This window comes from Rhodnius prolixus, unplaced genomic scaffold (assembly GCF_049639745.1).
Source record: "Rhodnius prolixus isolate KJV_2025 unplaced genomic scaffold, Rpr scaffold_6, whole genome shotgun sequence".
Taxonomy (NCBI): domain Eukaryota; kingdom Metazoa; phylum Arthropoda; class Insecta; order Hemiptera; family Reduviidae; genus Rhodnius; species Rhodnius prolixus.
In genome coordinates, this window is record NW_027411634.1 from 29007676 (window position 1) to 29029580 (window position 21905).

The window sequence follows — 21905 nt, forward strand, 5'->3', positions numbered from 1 at the left end:
ATGATGTATGAAAGTTTTTTCTTCAGCTTTTATGATCTGAAATTAATTTTATTAAAATCGTTTTTATTGATAACGCAATAGAATAAGAACATATTTTAATTTTTATATTATTTGGAACACATTATACCATATTTTCACTTTTAATTAATGCTGACACTGAGAATAATAATAAATCCAAAAATGGGCACTGTAAGTAAAAAAATGCTTTGCAAAGTTAATTTTAACTTCTGAATAGTGAATACAAAATATTCTGCAGTTTTTATTTTTTTATAGGCAATACAAATGTAAATAAAAGCTAATACATCTTACTTTTATTACACTTGCATGTTTTGAAGTCTCAATCAATTTATGTTGATTTTTTGGTTATTTATTCACCAAAAAAAATATTTTGTACGAGAATACGAAAAAATATAGTTATTATGCAAATAAGCCAAGGTAAAAACAGTTAACACTAAACAGTCAAAGGTGTGATTGCAGAAAGGAAGATTAATTAGCGAAAATAAGAAAACATCAATCGTTTACTCTTTAAACACATCGATACAGAAAAAGAGAAAGTGTCTAAAGAAACTGATAGCAAATGAACAAGGCCGAAAATGCTGAAAGTCTTTTTAGGCACAATGAAACCAAATATGCTGAGATGTATTTAAGAATTAATTAGAAGGTTTAAAATGTGATGATATAAGAAACTCCATGGTATTTCCATTGATTTGAAATATGTTTTCAAACAAATTAGTACACAATCACCACTCTCATTGTAAATACTGGACTGTCTATTTTTTTCATCGAAGAAATATGTAACACTGTTTGCAGCGTGTAAGATTTCGTTACCTCGTAAATGATAATAGGGAGGAAGATAGATAAAATTTATTCACCAAGATATATATATGGGATATTTACATTTGGGCTTGTTTATTTACCACAAAATATTGAAAATTGAAGGCAATTAGAAGCCGATAGCAGCCATGAATAACGATAACACTGTTTCTTCTAGCCCTCCAAAATAACTAATGGTTAATATGCAAATAAAACCAAAATTCGATAAATAAATTAAAAGATCTAGCGTACAAATTTCTAATATATAATATTGCAAATTGATTAAAAAGAAATATGATTTCATTCAGTTCATCGTTAAATTATGTGCAGAATATGATAGTGAAATCTAAATTGCTTGCACATCTTAAATTATCCGAGATTAAGTTTCAATATGTTTTGAGATACAATTTGAAATATTATAATACTTATAAAATATTGTTACCTTTTGAAAATAAAAATTATATTCTAATCCTAATTTATAACTAACCTTTGTTCATTTACTTGTACATTAGGTAAGAAATAATTTGATAATTGTTTGGACAACACTTCTACTTATGTAGCTTAAGCGCATGATTAGCTCCACAATTCTAGATAATATTATATATAGTTATACATGCCTTTTTTTTTTGTGAATCACAAAAAGAAGAGATTATATGTCCGACGAAATCACTGAGAGTAATACACTCGTATTGTAGCTTGAGCTGAATATGTTTTTACACGTGTGATAACGTACTACTTTTCTCTTATTTCCTTTTATATACATTTCTTGTGCTTTGCGTCCGAACCAAGTGGCATAGACTGAGGCAGACACATTACCTTTTTCAATTTAATTCTTAAAATAAAAATTAAAGCCAAGAATGGGAAGCGAATCCAAAATCACCAATCGATTACACTGGCGCCTCATTCTATGACATTAACTAAATTGTACATTTGGATGAGTTAGTAAGTGATTAGCACCGATAATTTACTAATATCTTAAAAACAACCAAATAACCAGGTTCACGTTTACATTATAACCAAATTTAGTGGTTCTAAATTGTCGTAGAACATATGAGCATCAAAAATATTTTAGTAAATCTGGCTCATGCAGCAAAAGTAGATTCAAATTTCATATGACTTAAACCAGCTCTTTGGTAGAATTGTTTTAGATTAGACGTAAGCATACCTTTACCAGAATTTATGCTTTCCTGTCATCTAAGAGGGAGAATAAATACATATACTAAAATTCTAATCACTAGATTGCTTTCAAATAACAAAGGCATAGATTCAGGCTTCAGGCAAGCTTCACAAACAACTATTCTAGATTTCAGTTATTTAAATTTCTTACACGAATATTATTCCATATCGCTAAAATTCTTCCGATTCTTATCCATGATTTTCTATAAGGAACAGAGTTTCTCAACATTTTTGCTGCGCATCCCAACATATTTCTTTGATGTTGAACTGCAACCCAATGTTAATTAAATTCTTTATTTTGTATTATAAAAAATTAAAAAAGATAATATATCAGCACGATACTGTATTTTACTCAGACCAAATTAATAGTAGGCCTTATATTATATTAAATTAATAGTAGGCCTATATTATATTATAATATAAAGGCCCCTTAGTATAAGTTAATTAATTAGTTTCTTTATATAAACAATTAAAAAATGTTTCTATTTATTTATTAATTTTTTGCTTCACTAGAAATGGTTTAAGAAGATCTCATTTCTGAACTAATATTGAGTCTGTTTCTTAACTTATATTCGACACTGTCATAGTTGAAAATCCACTTTTAAAAAACTAAATTATTGCAAATGGAATGAATATTTTATACCATTAACAATTTTATAACCTTGGGTGGAAAATTCATCTTGATTCAATGTTACAGTTATTTTTCATGATGCGTGGGCTTCTAACCCTTAGATTTTTTTTTCTTAGGAGGTTATTATAGCTCACTGGCCGGTGATGAACAGTTTTGTTCTTTAACGAAAGAACACTGTCTGGAGGCCGGTTGAAAAAAGCTCCTTAGATATTGACGCACCTTAAATAAAAAATAAATTAATACTAGTCCTAATGAAAACAGATGGAAAATCAATGCAAAAAAAAAAAAAATCAGATCCATCAAAAACTCTGATAGAAAACAAATTTTCTCCGGAAACGTTGACCCTTGACTCTTTGAAAACATTCCTATTTTTGTAACTCCGATTCTAAGACTAAGAACAATAATGGAAAAGCTAATCAGTACCTCGGAGGTACAACACCATGTCACATTTTTAATTTTTTGCAGGAGAGCAAATGAAAGATTTTTTCACGTTTTTTTCTTGCTCATAAGCCCACGAGTTATTTTGCTTAAATCTTTGGTGGATAATAAGGGACATAGATGCACGTTAACAGATGGGAGTGTAATAAAAAGAATATTTTTTTATCAGAAACATTAAAAAAAAGAAATTTTGATAAAAATGGACTTAGTGTTGTATACATCCGAGGTAATGATATATATTTGGCAGTCTTATAAGTTTATCCCTTTCTTCCTTAACTTAAGCAGATATATTGGCAACTTTAAACGTTCAACATTACTCTTGTCAACTTTGCCTACAGCTCAAACACTCCAACACCCTTTAGAAAATAGTAGAAACACGGTAAAGAAAAATAGTTCTCCTGCGAAAAATGAAAGAATAAGCAAGTAAGCATCGTTATAAGTACCGATATATTTTTGAAGAAGGCATTCAGACGAACACTTGAAAGACCAAGGATGCTTGTACAAATCAAAGAGTCCCTGAGAAGAGGGTTTCATGTCACTTACATAGATAACCAATACCTCACCGATGACTACAGTAAGAGAAGGAACGCAGATAAATGCTGCCCATTGCTCCGGTCCACCTCTCACTTAAAAAACGGGTACCAGAGCGTCAGATTAGAAAACATCCATCTAAAATAACAAGTTACCGCATACTAGTGGAATTAAAAGCAGGAAACCAGGGTACAAGGTAATCCAGACTCTCTGAGCATTTTAAGAACCCGGGGAATTCGCTTAACTTACCAAATTCACGAATATCATAAAGCTTTTAGCATAAGAGCAACATAATCCTCTACTAATTGCAAGTATTTTTATTAGACTCACCGCAGGTTTCACAAATTGGTGACTGGGTAAGGCTTAATTTCATGACATCATATACTGAGGAGTGTGATCATTGGTCAAATTAAAAAAAAAAAAAATACACTACTATTGAACTACAACATATCAAGGGGCAAAAAAGATTTGGGTTCAAAAGACCAAAGCAGGTCAGGTTACCAAAATGTTTAAGCGATATTAACAAGTAAAAGAGACTTTCTACGAGATGGCTTAAACTGAATGGACACTACTTTAGGTAGTTTGCAAACTTTCATACCTTTAAAACATCACATGGTTTGGTTATCTTAGGTATATTATATATTTATAAATATATATATAAAGGTAGTAAATTATATTAAATGAGGCTTTTTGATGCTTTTCCTTCGTTAATATTATTATGTGGGGTATGTTTACAGATGACTTACCAGAATTCGCTTGGCAGTCCATAATAGTCTTGATTCTTTGATTGTATTTACTCTATAAAAAGCTTATTTGAACTTGTTCTAAACTTCTCTCACTGAATCACCTGATAAATTTAAAAGTAAGTATCAGTAAATTAATAAAACATCTTTTTAGTACTAAACAGAGAATTACCATTCACTGTCTTCTGAGCAATTCTAAAATTGGTCTTGATTCTTGAATTGGATTCATTATCCAACTACTACTGTTGACTAAGTGAAGAGGAAAATGAGAGAGAGATCTTGCGATTCTTCCACCAATACAAATCCCCTAAATGAATTAAACTTAAATTGGTAGATTACAATTGACAACACTCAAACCAGATAAAATACCTAAGTTCAGATGAAATCAGTTCTACCAACATACCCAGGTAACTCGGTCAATTTGGATTAATTTTATGAATGATTACTTTTATAAAAATATTCTTATCAATAAACAATTTTAATAGCAAGAAACTATAAGTTTCAATTTATACTTATTCGCAAAAGTTAGGAATTTCTAAATTCTAACTTTCAATGTAAATAGGTTGAAGTATTGGCAATATTATTGTTACAGCTTCAGCTGACAGCTAAAGATGGTACGGCTTAACTTTGTTTTCTGTTTTGTGTTTACAACTCAGTTGATTTTAATTTGATAGCCAAATAATGTTGTTTTTCCATTGAGGCATTGCTTTTGCAGAAATACTGTAAAATAGGAACATGGATAAGGCGCAGCTGTGTGATATTTTGTTCAAATGGCTTCAAACGTTTGAAGTGGAAAGAAAATATAAAACTATAAACGATTTAACTGATGGTGTAGCTATGGCCCAAGTGTTGTGTCAAGTGGCTCCAGAGTGGTTTACTGTATCCTGGTTATCCAAGATTAAGACGGATACGGGTGGTAATTGGAGGTTAAAAGTGAGTAACCTAAAAAAAGTTTTAGAAAAGATCTTGGATTATTATCAAGAATGTTTTTCACAGACATTAAGCGAAAGTGTGAAGCCTGATGTTGTGAAAATTGGAGACAGAGGTGATGCTAGTGAATTGGGACGATTGTTACAGCTTATCCTTGGTTGTGCGGTAAACTGTAACAATAAACAAGAATATATAAAAAGAATAATGGATATGGAAGAATCTGAACAAAGAGTTATGATGGAATGTATCCAAGAACTTGACAGTGGCGGAGCACTTAGTTTTTCAGCTAGCTTATCACTAGATCCACATGTTGAACAGCTAGTTAGCCAGCTTAATGCAGCCAATCTTGCCAAGGAACAAGCCCAACAGAAATGTCATGAACTTGACCTGCAGGTGGGTTACTAGGTTCACATAGGTTTTTCTTATTTAGGAAATATTAGATGGCATATAACTCCATCCTCAAGTTAGAATTTTTTATTTATTGATTTCAGAAATTTTATGTTTCCATTGTAATATTTCTTATTTTGGACAATATTTTATTTTTTTAGGAGTAATAAATACAGTCTAATGCAGTTAAGTTGCTTTTAATGAATATATGGTATTATATTCTTTCAGTTTCGTCAAAGAATATCCAATTGTGTTACTTACATTTTTCCTTGACAAAAACAATTCATTGTATTATTATCCGCTTCAAAATGTTTACCCATTTAGTATGTTTGATTTTGCTTCGTGAATGATAAAAATATTGATGGTATAAATTTCTCATCAACGAACTCAATTCATCATTAACTACCACATTTTTCATCTAATTAAGCAAAAGAGTTTCAAAATATTCGAATAAGTGCGAAATCTGATATTTCCCACTTGAATTGGGAAGTTAAGGATTCATTCATTTGCTTTTTGCATATTTTTACTACTTCTTTTTATTTATAGTGCAAAAACAAAATTGAAAAAGGATATTTGCATGGCATTATTTTTAATTGTCCGCTATATTAATAAATAAAACATTTGCACTCTTATAAATAATTAATTGTCATGGTCCAAATAAATAAGTATTGCAAGTAGAATTCTTCACGAGAGTGTGTCATAATTTCTTTTTTCCTTGGTAACATTTCATTTATAACTCTCTTACATGATATGAAATGTACATGTTTCTCAATACCATTTCCCTTGGCCTTGTGAACAAAAAAGAATGTTCATCAGTCATTTTTATTCGCTCACACATTATAGTGTTTGAAAATTATGAAGTTCCTGAAATATGTTGGAATGCAGTACATTGAAATAGTAAGTTTTGTATAAATTACTTTTTCTTTTTATCCACATTTATTCACTGTATTATTAATATGTTTTTGAGATCAGTTCTAATATTGTCTAAAAAAAAAAGAAAGAAGTTTCTTAAAATGTTAAGAAACAATATATTTGTGCATTTGATTTTAATTAAGTCAACTTTTTTTTTAATGGTAGACCAATGATTTGATTTTTCCCAGTATGATTTTCCTTGTTGGTGACACGAAAATTGTTACATTCTCTTTTACTATAATTAACCAATAGTTAAAGAAAATAATCAATAAGATTTGCTAAATTTGCCAATTATTAACTCATAATCATGTGGTATTACATTTTTTTTTAGTGACCTAATTGCCTACCTTGACATTTGTGCTGAAATATTTGTTTATTAATCAGTTTTTTCCCATGTTATTAATTGAATAGACCAAAATTATTGTAAGTTACTTTTCTTTTTTTTTTGTAACGCATTTTTTTTTCTCTTATAATTCATTAGTGTTATTTGTTTCTTATGTATTTCTTTGCATCATTTATGATTTAATTGACTTATACCAGCAAGAAGACAGTTGAAAGTATTGATTTATTAAATATTTCAAAAAATTATTCAGTACTCATTAAGGTAAAATATTGTTTTTGTTTTAAGAGTTCTTTATGAATTACTAGTATCAGACTTTCCCTTTAGTTAATTGATCATTGAAATTGAAAAGTGATCAATGAATATGGATGAATGAACCTTAATTTGATTTAACGTTTAAGTTTCTGAGAGTAAGTTAATTTTAGTTTACTTGCAGTAACGATTGATAGTGTAATTTAATTTGTATCTTTTTGTAAATATTTTCTTATACATTTTTTTTCGCATGTTTCATTTGAATAATGAAGAAAGCATAGTACAATATGATGCCGAATCATAAATTATATATTAAAAATTGATTACTCAGGTTCAGAACTTTTTTTCCAACCGTGAAGTGAAAGAAGTATGAGATTAACAGCGTCGAAGCTTTAAAACCAATTATAGCAATGATTTTAAACATATCTCCTGCACAAATTATTCTTAAAAACCCTTGGCTATCGTAATAATTTTACAGTACCTTATTACTTGTGTTGCAAACGATAATTTTTTTCTCTCTCTGACTTTGAATTGCATTCATATTGCATTATTGTTGAAGAAAATTTCTTCAAAGATTAATTTTGTTTGATACGTTGAAATTTCGTTGTTTTTATTGTATATAATTGATTCTACGTGTTGCAATTTAGGCTAAGGCGTATACAATTAAATATTAGGTGATGCTTCCTGATTGTCCACTTGTACAGTAGTTGTCAAGTAAAACTAGTAGGACATTTTCGGTTTATAATTTGGTCAAACATTTTGAACTGAACATTAATGAGTGCTGAGACCTATTATTAAATCATTTTTTATTTACTAAGCGTTATTGTTATTTTTAGGTAACAATGTTGCAAGAAGAGAAAGCCGCATTGATTGAGGAAAAGAAGAAATTATTTGAAGAAGTTCAGTGCCGTTTAGAAGCATCTGCGGCAACAGCTGGTGGAGGCCCATTGCGTAGGCAAGTGGAGATGTTAAAAGATGAAATGTTCAAGTTAGAAACTTCTAGAGATGATTATCGTTTGAAGTTAGAACATCAAGAAAGAGAAATGTTAGATCTTCAAACAAAACTTGAAGACTTACAGAGAGCAGCGCTAGATGCTAGACAGTTAAAAGATGAATTAGATGTGTTACGTGAAACAGCTGATAAAGTTGTAAAATATGAAGCAACATTGCAATCTTATAAGAAAAAACTTGAGGAAGCTGGTGATGTAAAGAGAGAATTGAAATTATTAGAAACTAAAAATCTCGCATATATTCAGCAAAACATGGAATTAGAAGAGGAGCTAAAGAAGTGCAATACATTGAAACAACAGGTAGATGTTTATAAGAAACAGACAGCTGAACTACATGACCAATTGACTGAAGAGACAAAGAGAGCTGACAGGTTACAGTACGAACTGAAGACATCTCAAGATAAATTGAGTGCAGCTTTAAGGGAGAAAAAGAGGCTTTTGATTGAAAGGGATTCATTGAAAGAAGCAAACGAAGAGATGAAATGTGCCCAATTGCAAGCTAAAGAGGCGGAAGGTGGTATGGACTTAAGTTCAGTATCAGAAGGGCTAATTTCAAATTCAGAGCTGAGGCAGAAAGTAGCGAGATTAGAACATGAAAACAATATGCTGCGTTTAGCTCAAAAAGAAAAAGAAGAAGATTCGTTGTCTGTTGTGCAAAATCTGTTAGACGATGCAACAGCTCAAGTTGATAAAATGTGTAAAGAAAACAGAGAAGCAAATAAAAGAATCATCCAGCTGGAAGGAGAATTGCGTGAATTTACAGAAAAAGGTGAAGATGGTGCTTCTGTTGCACGTACTAAAATTATAGAATTACAACAACAAGCGGCTAGAGAACGTCAAAAACATTCAGCCGAATTAGAAGAAAAGGAATCAGCGTTATCCGAATGTAAACAAATAATAAATCTGATGACCGAGAAATTATCTCAAAAAGAACTTGAATTACAAGAATCTGAAGAAAAAGTTAAGAAATATTTAGAAAAAGCTAGGATTGTGGCCAAAGCTATAGAACCAAATTTAGAAGTAAACAATATAACTGAGACAAGTCTGTTAAGAAATCAGATACTAGAAAGCCAACGTAGCTTAAAAGAAAAGGAAAAAGAATTGGAAGAATCTAAGAAAATGATCGACTTGGAAGCCAAAATGATGTCAACAGTATTTCACGATCTAGGACAGAAAAAACAACGTGAAGGAGTTGATCAAAGGATGGCAAGTTTAGGACACGGTCAGTCATTTTTAGCTAGACAACGTCAACCAATAGGCAGACGTGTAAATAATGCTTTCAATTCTAAATAGCATTATTTGAGAATAGAGACATATCCGTGCCTATCTATTTATTAATCCTCCTGTACTTACATCGTAGGCACCAATAATGTGTATCTTCCTTAGGGCACAATTAGAGATAGAACTTATTTAAAACTAAGAAAACACAAGTGCCTCATTTTGAAAGTGCTTTCACATAAGTATATTTTTTTAAACAAAAACGTCCCTCGTCTTGCCACTTGTTTCTTTTAAGCTTAATTAATTTAAATATGTGCTCCGTAGTGGGCTCAGTTTTTGTATGTAAGTAAGTTATTTTTGGCCTAATTTGTTGTGTTTGTCCTTTCCTAATTATTTTTTATACATAGCGATTTTATATTTTATTTAATAGAAATTTTTATATTTAAATATACTGTTTGATACATAAGAACAGACTAAACTGGAAGTCTTATTTTGTGATATATTTGTTTGATTTTTTGTGCAATTATTTTTTGTTTTGTAAATTGAAACTAATAAACCCTCCAGAAATGTTGTGTAATTTATAAAGTGTGAGTTTGAAATATATAGGTATATAAATTATCTAATTAATACGAAAAAAAAAATTGTTATCTATATGAATTCTTATTTTAATATAAATAGTAGAAAAGAAAAATCTTAATTTACAAAGGTTGTACTTATTTTTCAACGAAATAATAGGTAAATCTTTAAAACAAATGATTTAAATTTGTTGGAAATATTTCTTGCCTTTAAACAGAACTGAAAGTTTTAATCAAATACATAAATTCCAATATATTGTTATAATAAACAATATATGACCCTATCAACAATGTGGTGTATGTTTATATTTATCTAAAAAATATATATATTTAAAACTATATCAATAATTGAAAATTTACCTTTAAAGAGAGCGTGAGGTGTGAGGTAGTATTAATTTATTACGTTAACAGCTTTAATTTCAGATAATCTAAAGTTTGTACCAAACGAAAAAAGAAATTAAAACGATTTTATTTTAATATAGATATTTTTTTATTTTATCAGGGAGTGAGGCAAAAGATCTTTCATAAAATAAAATATCATCAGATAAATATGCATCTCTGCTCGAATGTGTGAGACTACTACTGTAGTCACAGTCTACTGTTAAATTATTTTACTATTTTGAACAGAAATTAAAAGTGCTAAACTTAATACACATCAGAAATATTACCTTTCAATTACGGATTTCTAATAAGATTGCCAACAAGTCAATGAGAATTTTTGAATGTGTCTTACAATATTGTCGCTATTTTTTCTGATTGAAGATAACATTTTAAAAATTATTAGTTCAGCATTGTTCAACAAAAATAGGGTATCAAGTATAAAAGAATGAAGTTTTTCATAAATGCAGAACCAGACGTCTCTTTTAATATATCTTAATATTTTCAGAGATGGTGCTTTTTTCTGTTCTGAAGCAGATCACTGAAGAAAAACATTTTTAAAGACGAAGTTTAAAATAAAATTGATAGACCTAGCCATTCATGAAAATACAACTTCTCGTCAGAATGTAGAGTGAATCATGAATGGCACTTCTAATTTGAATTCCTGAGACTCTTTCAAGATACTTTGTTCATTCATGTAGTCCATTCATTACTTTTTTCTGCAACCTTCTACAATATACATAACTACTTTAATCCGAAGTAGTGAGTAGAATTACTTTTAACCCAATTCTACAGAAAGTAAAAGCAATTATTTACTTTAATCCATATTTGTCATTATTCCTAAGTCTAACGAGATAGGAATATTTTTTAGTGTATATTGTTAAAATTGGCTTTCGCCAAACATCGGTTATTATTGATTAAACTGTAGGTTCAGTTTCAAAAAATGAAAGTACGCCTAGACCTCGCTTTCGTTACTTCCCTCAAAACATCCTCTCCCAAAATGTTGAGATTTTCAATACCTTCCAACACTATTCTGCAGACTGATCTGACTACACATGTATTGGACTGAAAATCGTTGGTAAGAAGAAAAACAGTGGACTGATAGATCGGTTTATGTTGTGTCTAGTAGAGCTAGATGCCTTACTTAATCAATGATAAGAGATTATAGTTACCTATTTAACTAGATGGACAGATAAGATCAAGATCCCGAATTGAAATCCAAAAGTACTATCTTTAGATTTTCTTTGAAGCACTGACTGGAGATGAACAGTGTCATCTGAATCGACAAGATCCGGTGGCAGCACTCACTGAGATGCATGTATCCATTCACCAATGACAGATGTTGACGCGCTTTAAATTAAAAAAAAAACCTAATTAACCAAGCATAAAGCACAGGTTTTAATAGTATTTTAAATAAACATTTAAATATTTTTGAAGATATTTGTTACCAGAATCAGACATGGCTGGTACTTTGTTTGGATCATAGTACGAGTATGTACAATATACATAATACGTATAAATGTATTTACATACAACTGGGAAATAAGGAAAATTTCGGAATGAATAAAAATAAAGTTATTAAATAATGTACTTTTTTTTAATGGTCTCATAATCCTTGCCAATGGTGTACTTGTGTACTCAAAAATAAAAATCTCATACTTATTATCATGAAATATATTTATCTCTTTTCTCTACCTTTTTCTTCTTTATTTAACTAAAAAACCGTATTTTTGTTTTTTAAATTGGTAACACACCTTTTTAAAAATTATCAAATAAATCTTCATGTTTCGCATGTATTAATATTTTTTTAAGTACAATAAAAGAAATTTACAATAACTTAAATAATTTTGCATACTTTTTTTAAAAGTAATTTTTATATTTCAGTAACAAAATATTTAGCAGCTTTGCACTTCACATTTGTGAGCAATCGTATTTACAAGAAGTTTATGCATATGTATATATACCAAGGTTTCCAAATTATTCTTGATTAAAAATTGGTGTTATAAACATTTTAGAAATTATGTTTTACATTCTCTTACCTATCTAAATCAAAGTAATAGATTGTTTATTTCTTTTTAATTTATTTTAGGTTTTTTTCAGACGTGACCATCAAACAGAGCTGCTTTAGAGCTGGCGTCCCAACCGCATAAGTTTTAGTTCTCATAATAACAAGTAAGTTCTGTATCCTTGACAGAGCCTCGAATCTAGAAAGATCTAAAGTTTCTGCCGCATTTTTGGACTCAATCGTAAAAGAGGAATATCTTTATTAGCCGCAGGAAATTATTTCTGGGCGCAGTGGATATGTTTTTGTGACCCACTCTCCCTGCATTTGTAAACCCTAATAGTCCTATAACGTTTACTTTTATAAAAAAAAAAAATGAAAAATTAAAAAAACTTACAGTTGGAATTGTATACAACGTTTCACTCGTTATATACAACCCCTCTAGTTCAATACAGGACTGACGCTGTGCATTCTCTTTCTTTTAAAATTGCCCAATAGTGCTCCACATAATTTCCATTTCAGGGGTCTATACAAGTCTCTTGAATACTGTCCAGCTTAACATGCAGCAGGTCAGAAGGTAGTCTAATCTACAGATTCATTTCTTATTTCTGCAAACCAAAGAAAAATGTGTTTTTTAAGGGAGGATCATCTGCAATGGTCATTACTTTTTTCTTTTTTTCACTTTGTCATATTTACACCTACAACAAATGTTGCATCAAGTAAATTTGATGAAACTGGTTTCATTACTTGGTGGTCATTACTTAAATGATCAATGCAATCACCATGATAACCATGGTTTTGGAAATATTATGTCGAAGCATACAAAGCGCAGAATCTGCAAGAGGCCGATTCGCCTCTTGTATGGGTTGGAATTCTAAAGGCTCAATTCCGCCTAGGTTTATAAATGCTTCCACGCTCAAATAGTAATCCGCGGCAGGTGTACATTTACAATCTGTGCTTACGTTGAAGGTTATAAACACTAGACAAGCAAACTGATCATCAATTTAAACATTTCAAATATACAGATACTGTATTGCATTTTTCTGATAATGGAACAACCGAATGGATGGCATGACATGTTTCTTTATATAGAATATAGAATCTTCATGAATGGTACATTCACAGAAACAATAAACGTGCGTTTGCGATATTATTGAAGAGAGGAAGATTATTGTAAGCAACGAATATTTTCCACAAATATAAACTAGACTTAATCCTCAACCCGATGTTTCGAAATTTCGAACATTCATTACATGGAGGTAAGGGATCGTCAAAGAGACCAAGACTGAGGTGGCTGCAAGATACAGAGGAGAGCCTGCAGTGTTTAAAAGTGAGGCAGTTAAGATCGACAACAAGTGACAGAGTTGCCTGAAAGAAGATCACGGAGCCAAATCTTACATGGATTGTAGCGCCACAGAGCAGTACACACTCAGTACTTAACAATTCGTGACATCAAATTGAAGGAAAAGTGCATGTATATATCAACTGTTAGTACAGTCAGGCACAGAATTTCTCACATTTCTTTAAGTTAAGTAACATAATCGCTCATCTTATCTGGAGAACTATCAAATTAAGTAACATTGGACGGGAGCGGAAGCATATACGATACTATTAACAATTTGTCTGACAAATAAAAAGTAGCTACACGTGGAAATCGAAATGGATCTCTCACTTATAAAGCCACTTCATAACTACTTAGTTACAACATTTGACTACCATTTCTTAAGTAAAAAAAAAAGAAGTAAATAATAATCTGCAAGAGGTTACATTCACAAAATTCGGGAGCCGCTCTATTTCAAATTTGCTCTGAGTACTTTGCTCAGTTATAGTTTGTATGATTCAAAACTTTCTATTCCTATCACCCATTTATTTACAATTCCGAAAAGTGGTTAATTTTACCTCCTTTTATTGCAATTCTACGAAACATAGCTTTATCTACAATAGAGATAAATAATGGTTTTCAGAGAGCCAGCCAACATAAAAATGAAGGTATACAAAGTTACTCATGAAGCGGCCACCTCTGAAGTTCTTAGAAGATCTACAGATATTCACCTAGCTCGATTTATAATACTAATATACAATTAAATTAACCAACTAATGATATGGTCATTCTTAAAAAATTAAAACATAAAAGAACTAGATTTCACTTTAAACATTGTGAAACTACCTCACAGCATTTTTTCTTTCTTTCTTTCTTTTAATAATACTCCATACACATTATTATTTTTTAAGTAAAATATTGTATATAATAATTATATGAATTCATTTAGCGCAGTCACAAAACATATATATTTATATATATTTATAAAAAGCTTAACTTTCAATATTTCATTCATTAAAAGAAATATTAAAATTCGAAAAATATAAAATATTTAAGATATCTTTTATTTATTTTTGCAGAACGCATTATCACATAAAGTTTTTCTTTCCTGAAGGAAATATTTAAAGATCCAATTATGATCTAATTTTACCCTGCGGGTAGACCTGTAGCTTTCTCTTTGTGTTATCTTTATTTTTAAAAGAAAACTAAGATCTTCCTTCCTTACCAACACCTCCAATTAAGGTGGTAACATTTTTTTAAAATATAGGTGGAAAAAAAGGTGTTCTTTTTAAAATTTATATTTCTTAAAAAGGCATCACTGCTTACTCTTGCTTTTTTTTCTATTTCTTTTTGTGTGAACTAATACAACGACTAAAATTTAAAGTATAGTTTACCAAAATGGAGGTTATGGCAGAGGAAGGTATTTTTTTTTTTAAATTTTTTAAAATCTCTTTATTACAAAAATAATCGTCAAATAATAATAAAAAAATAAGTGCCTGCTACTGCACTGAAAATATATCCTGTGCTGGTGTCGGTTCCAAATTTTCTTGGAACAACGAATTATTATTCTGCTCTAAATCTTCTGTACCGTTACTGTTTTCACTACAGTCAACATCAAGGAACCTGCAATATTAAGAAATATCATGTGAGTTATAATCAAGAATTTATTGAGAAAAAAAAAATTGTATGTTCCAAAATACAAGGCAACATCAGTAAATTTATTAAAACAAATTTAATTTATGTTATAAAATTCACTAATTACTTTTTTTAAACTGTGGCATGAACATTCATAGGATTTCTCTAACGACAAATATTCCTCACACCAGAATTTTCAAGGAATTGTCTTAAAACTAGATTTTAACAACATTTAAATCCCCTTAATCGTACCGTATGTTACAGAGGCGCTTTAGAGAGCGTCTACCCACCCTCACTCCAAATTTCTGTTAAACATTTTTAAAACAGAAATTTTGTATTTATATTTTTATAATCACTAAGTGAAGCTTAAATAAAATTAACTAAATTCTGTAAAATGGCTTTTTCAGTCAGCCGATTTTCTTCAAATTTGGAAATAATGTTCAACATAAAATCCTTATTATTATTTTATAGGGGTAAGTCAGTATAATAGACAATAATGGCACATTAGATCAGGGGTGTCAAACGTGCGGCCCCCGACGTAATTTCTTATGGCCCACGATGCACTGAAATAAAATGAAAATAAAAAAAAAGTTTTTATGAAGGAAATAGCGCTTACGGAAGATCGAGGTAATATCGACACAAAATTCCCAGTTTCCATTAGCTACTGAAGACGAGTATACACGTGGCCCAGGGCCTTTCCTGCGACGTTTGGAAGCCATATGTTCTGCCACTCTAAGTGGAATTTCAGAATCATTCGGTTTCAAAAGACGAAGTAAGAATTCCCAAAATATATTCTTATTTAAGTAAGAAATATCCAAAAATGTTTGCTGTACAAATTTTGTGTTATTTTTGGAGTACGTTTTTGCATGAGCAACTATTTTCGTCTATGAAATTAAACAAAACGGCATACAGATCAAGATTGACTGATAAACATCTAACTGCCTTAATAAAGGTTGTCTGTTCTTAAGTCTCTGGATCCAGAGAACTAGGAAAAAATTGTAAATATGTTGTGGCCCGCTTGAATCTTGCCTGTTGCACCAAGTGGCCCGTGGTTTAATTGAGTTTGACACCCCTGCATTAGATGAAAGCCTGACCACTAACCTCTCTTTTTCAAAAGTGCCCTTAATAGAAATTTTTAAACCTTATAGTGACTTCTTCTCTGTTGGCAAGAAATAAAATATCTAATTTCAATTGTTTGTAATTTTGAATTTTTGAGTTACAAGGGCACAGAAATATACACATATACACTCATAATCAACTGCACTTGTCATAAGTAATGATAAAATTCGTATTAAATTAAAATAAAATCTCATAAACTTGCCTCTCTTTCGAATTTATAAATATGGGTGTAGTTGAACAAAAATAATAAATGAAAAGTGACATTTCAAGGTTTGTTTTTACGAAAATAAGAAAGGAAAATGACATACAGAAACGAATTAATAATAATAATAAAATGTAATCTCCGATATAAACCACTTTTTTGTAGCATAATTAATTAATCAAGTAAAAAGAAAGAATAATGTTGGCATGTGAATAAGTTTTGGTAATAAGCTAGCGGTTCGGCCCCTTATTATCAAACTGGGCAAATCTTAAGATATCATTTGTATCAATGTAATTGTAAACTGGTTTTCCAGTGTTAACAAAACCACAGCAATACAGCGGGGGAGTATTGACTGCATTGTAAAAGAACTAAATCTTTTTACTCTGCAATTAGTTAGGTAAATGTCACCTGAACTGGAATTTCTTAAAAGGACAGCATACTGTTATATATTTTTTCAAAGTTTGTATGTAACTGAAGTGGTTTTTAATTTGAAATTAAAAGCCATGTTTTTGTTTTTTTTATTGTGAAAAGTGAGAGTTGATATTTTATTTTCAATTTTGTGGAGATAATTGCAGCTATAAAGACATTCCATTGAGAGAACATTAGTTTTACTCGTGAATCTAGGTTAACTGGTCAGCACAACCATTTGCAAACACTCCACAGAACAATTCAGATGTGGATCTTAAATGTTTGTTTATTTTTAATTTAAGGCGCATCAATATTTTGAGTCATTTGCACCTGGAGCTTTTTTCAGTGCACTGCCGATCTCCGAACAGTGTTCTCTTGTCACAGATAACACTGAATCCGATAATAACATCTCCGCGTTGGAATCCAGTATAATGTTAGCTAACTACTGAACTAATCCCTTCCCTCTCAAATGTTTGTTGTTTATCTTTCAAATTCCATTTTTTTGGCTTTTTCAGTCAATGATAGAAATACAACCCTTATACAACTGTCCTACCGGACAGTTTTAATATATTAATCCTTTTTTTAAAAACACTATCCCAACTCTCATGTACTTTTTCGTTATGTAGGTTATTCTTTTAACGAAATTCCGCGCATGAGGAAGAGCCTCACATTACTGTCACCTTTTTACTTTCTCTTACCAATTAAAGTAATGTAATCGTGCAGATTTTCGATTTAGAATGTTCAATGGAAATATCCGTTTACAGATCCTCTTAAGACACAAATGTGTTTTTTACAAAATGGTCTGGGTATGTCTGTCTAACCTCCGTAACTCCAAAATGAAAAATTACAAAAAATTAAAGTTTGTAACCTTCCTAACTCTTTTGAATTTTTAGACGGATCGGGAGAAAAAAGAATACTACATGCTAACGTCCAGATTTCCACAGTGGAAATCGCTTATTCAATTATTTAAAAAGAATAATAATAAAAACAGGATTGATGACTGTGATACAGACTTAAGCTGGTTTAGGCTTGCTTAAACTCTTTAAAAGATTAAAAGAGTTTTCACAATGATTTATTTTTATACGTTATGTGAAGAAGATAGTTAAATATTTGTTGTGTTTTTTATAAAAGTGAAAACAAAAAATACCTAATTTCTATGTTTTAGTTATTATTCTTTGTCACCTTAATTTACATTTAATAAAAAATATTATAAATATAATTACTCACGTGTAAGGTTTTTCATCGCCTCGCATCTCACAAATGACATTCGTCAATGCCATTATATAGTTTTTGGCCAGCGTTAATGTTTCAATTTTGGAGAGTTTTCTTTCCATTTTAACGTGTGGTATAACTTCTCTAAGTTGCTAAAAAAAAAAAAAGAAAAAAAGTGAATCAATTTAATACCTAATTTTTAAAAGCAACTATTAAAAAGAAACGAAATTAATTGGCATAATAAACATATTAAAAAGCCATAATGATTTTTTCACAAATTAAATTGCCCAAAAAAAAGCATAAGGTAGGATTATTTAAGAATTGTTGTTCATTTAATGCAGCCAATTATGTGCATATTAATTCCTTATAAAGAAAATCATTTTCATAAATATACGAATCATCTTTCTATAATATACAGCTAAACGTAAATTATAAATGATATTAAATAAATCAAATGAAGGAAAATAAATGAGAATTGTGGGATAAAAGGAATAATTAGTTTTTTTATTATTAATTATTTTGAGATCTAAGATTTAAAGCACAAATAGGAACAGAAATGTTGCTGGTGAAGTTAATTTTTTTTTTTTTTTTTTTTTTTTTTTTTTTTTTTTTTTTTTTTTTGGCGCATTAACAGCTGAGGTTATTAGCGCCCGGAGCTTTTTCCAGTGCACTGCCGGCCTCCGGACAGTGTTCTCTCGTTACAGACAACATGTCCATCACCGGACAGTGAGCTGTAAGAAGCTCCTAGGAAGAGAAAATCTAAGGGTCAGCTGCTGGATTCGAACCCGGGACCTCCGCGTGGGAGTCCAGTATGCTAACCTCATAGCTAATCCCTTCCCTAAGTTAAAATTATTACAGAAACATTCTATATAAAATGTATTCATGAACAACTCTAAGTGAAAACAAAGGTTCGAAGAAAACAGTATTAATTTGTAATTTATTGTTACTTTGCGCATGTTTACTACTACTCCTTACCACGATAGTCGAGCATTTAAAGACGAAGCCCGAAAACAATTACGCATTTTGGTACTAAGTTCGATTCCGTCTAGGTCTTGAATTGACTCAATAGTTAATTTGAGAATTTTACGGTAAAATACGTTGCATCGCCTTTGTCAACAACCGCCTAAATCAAAAGGCTTATTTTACATTACTGTTCCTTATAATGTTAAAACGTTATAACGACCTGGGAAGTTCCTGAAAAAAAGTAGATAATACGTATTTGAGGAAATTTTGAGAAGATATTGTTGACTTCGATTTTATTATCTTAAAGAAAAAACTTCTTTACCAGGACCATACGCGATCACGAATTCCCTGAATAAAGACTTCGGAAAAAGATCAGCATTTGAAGCTTGGAGGTTGACCTATTTCTGCTTACGGAGAGGATACACCTCCCTTACAAGAAGTCTGTTTTAAAAGGAAGAGAACAAATCGAGTACGTTAATCATTAGAACATCAAGCATTGACTGTTATTGTAAAACCAGTTAACAGATTCTTATAAAAAAAAAAGTATTTTAAGCGAAATATTATCATCTTCAGCAGTGATTGACATAAAATAATGAATTTTTAATTTAATTTATGATAAGTTATAATTTACTCTGGCAATCTAAATATATTATTAGATTATAAAAGTGCATGCCACCCACATTCTATCCAATTGTATTCACCACAATGATACGCTAATTAAATATTCCATTGTTTTAATTAATGAATGTTATAGTGTTTTAATTCGTTCTTTTTTCGTACTGATACTAGTAATTGTTCATCGTCATTTAATGTCAAAATCTGCATAACTCTCCTATTCAGCAATGTTTCAGAAGGGGTATTGACATTAAACAATTATTAACTATCAATGCAAGAAGGAATGAAATTTCGGAATTTAATAAGATTCTTTTTAAATAGTAAATGTAAATTTTCGTTATCGTTAAGAGAAAAATGCAATATATTCAATTTTACATATTTATAACAAAAGTCTTTCCAGTCTCCAAAAAAAGATTGCCACTTCTTTATTTTTCCTCATTAATATTTTATTACTTAAGGTAGAGAGTTTCGAACCTGTACCTTCATCTTCAATCAATACAAAACATGAGGACATTAACACAATATATTAAGATAAACAAAAAATTAGGAAAAAATACTCCTTGTAATTTGTTTACTTTTTTCAATTTATCTCAATATCTACATGATTGTAGATATTGAATGTACATGATTAAATATTCTACTTTGTAGTTTAGGAAAATGTCACAAAATTTTAATTCAGAAATATGTATATGTATTTAGTTACTCACATAGTATGTGTAAGTCTAAAAATTATTTTTGTTTTTTGGTCACTTACTGTTTTTCTTTAAGAAATAATTAAATTAGAAGATGAAGATTTGAATTAAAGATGAAGAGTTTAGGTTCGAATTATTTCTATTAAAATGAAAACACAAAGAATAGGTAGGTCATTTTTTTTTTTTACAATGAAGTGGCTCTTTGAATACAGAGCCATTTCATTCTTCATTCTGAATAAAAACCACTGCTTTAGTTTCCTTTTTATTTTTTAATTCGAAACACCCAAATTTAAGAGAAGCATAAGATTAAACAATTTAAATCATTTTCAAAAACTGCTTTATTGAAACAAAAATCACATATATTGCTCAAGTAAGAAAAGTTCAGTTTTCCACCGAGATCACACGTGGGCACATGCAATGAAAGACATCGAATAGGTCTCTAAATGAGAAACGAAGACACTTCCCCCACTATTCAATAATAAATAATTTTGGCGATCGTTTCAACAAACTTAAGTGAAATTGTTACAAGACTAGAAATTAGACAGACACATTGAACTATAGTGACACAGTTACTATACTAGATATCAAACAGACATAACTAGATAATTGGCAGATATACCTACTAGGTTAGGCATAAAGACAAAGATTAGGCTGGGTTAGAAAATATTAAATTTAACTTGGTTTTTATAGAAGTATAAATATAAAATTACAATGTGATAAGACATATTTTAATAATTTTTTTTATATTGAACCTTATTGTATCTACCTAGTCTTTGCTACAACTGTATTATTATTAAGAATAAATAGTCTGATGTAGGGAGAAGAGGTTAGTTGAAAACAACCGGTAGCTTAGCTTAGTAAGCTGAAAAGCGCGGTCATTGTTGCAATGAAAGACCAGAAATTGTTTCTGGTGCTGAACAAAAAGCTTCCCAATGGTGTTAATCATGATGGGAAGTAACTCCACTTATTGTACGTTTCTACACCATAAAACTAAAAAACAAACAAAAAAAATCAACACCTTAAAAGGAATGGGTGCAGGATAAACTGTTCCACGATTGTTTTGTACCTCCTCTTAGTTACTGGAAAAATATATATATCTGAGATGAAGAAATACTGTTTGATCCCCAAATGCCAAAAGTAAATTAAACATAATATAAATAACTAATGTTTATTATTTATTTATTTTCCTTTTGGCTTCTGGAGAGTGAATCAAACAGTATTTTTTATTTTTATCAATATTTTTGTATAAATTATATATAAAAAAAAACACAATTGTATATAAAGTTTAATTCAGTTAACACAAAGTGGAACACAACGAACGCTCACATAAGATTTCCCCTCTTGTAAATAAAAAACTGTAATTTGAATCGAAATTATTAAATAAATTGCCTCTACTTTGAAA

At 30.2% G+C, this 21905-nt stretch overlaps 2 protein-coding genes across 12 annotated transcripts in view; one reads left to right on the forward strand and one right to left on the reverse strand.

Annotated features, from left to right (window-relative positions):
* The first annotated feature begins 4902 nt into the window (after nucleotides 1–4902).
* On the forward strand, nucleotides 4903–10433 carry LOC141460279 (protein Hook homolog 3-like). Its single transcript, XM_074140116.1, has 2 exons — nucleotides 4903–5655; nucleotides 7990–10433. The coding sequence occupies exons 1-2, from the start codon at nucleotides 5068–5070 to the stop codon at nucleotides 9454–9456; spliced, it is 2055 nt and encodes a 684-aa protein (XP_073996217.1). The 5' UTR covers nucleotides 4903–5067; the 3' UTR covers nucleotides 9457–10433.
* Nucleotides 10434–11909: 1476 nt separating this feature from the next.
* Nucleotides 11910–21905, reverse strand: part of LOC141460288 (neurogenic differentiation factor 1-like) — a 125911-nt gene continuing 115915 nt past the window's right edge. For all 11 annotated transcript variants that reach the window (XM_074140165.1, XM_074140155.1, XM_074140157.1 and 8 more), the window contains 2 exons: nucleotides 18249–18385; nucleotides 11910–15280 (listed from right to left, as the gene is read on the reverse strand). In XM_074140165.1, coding sequence (XP_073996266.1) covers nucleotides 15157–15280; nucleotides 18249–18385 — 261 coding nt within the window. In that variant the 3' untranslated portion in view covers nucleotides 11910–15156. The remainder of the gene's footprint in view (nucleotides 15281–18248; nucleotides 18386–21905) is intronic.

Excerpts from the sequence above, each read along its gene's own strand:
- LOC141460279 (XM_074140116.1), top strand. The coding sequence starts at position 5,068 with ATGGATAAGGCGCAGCTGTGTGATATTTTGTTCAAATGGCTTCAAACG. Across the intron at positions 5,656-7,989 it reads GTCATGAACTTGACCTGCAG|GTAACAATGTTGCAAGAAGA; the intron begins GTGGGTTACTAG and ends TGTTATTTTTAG.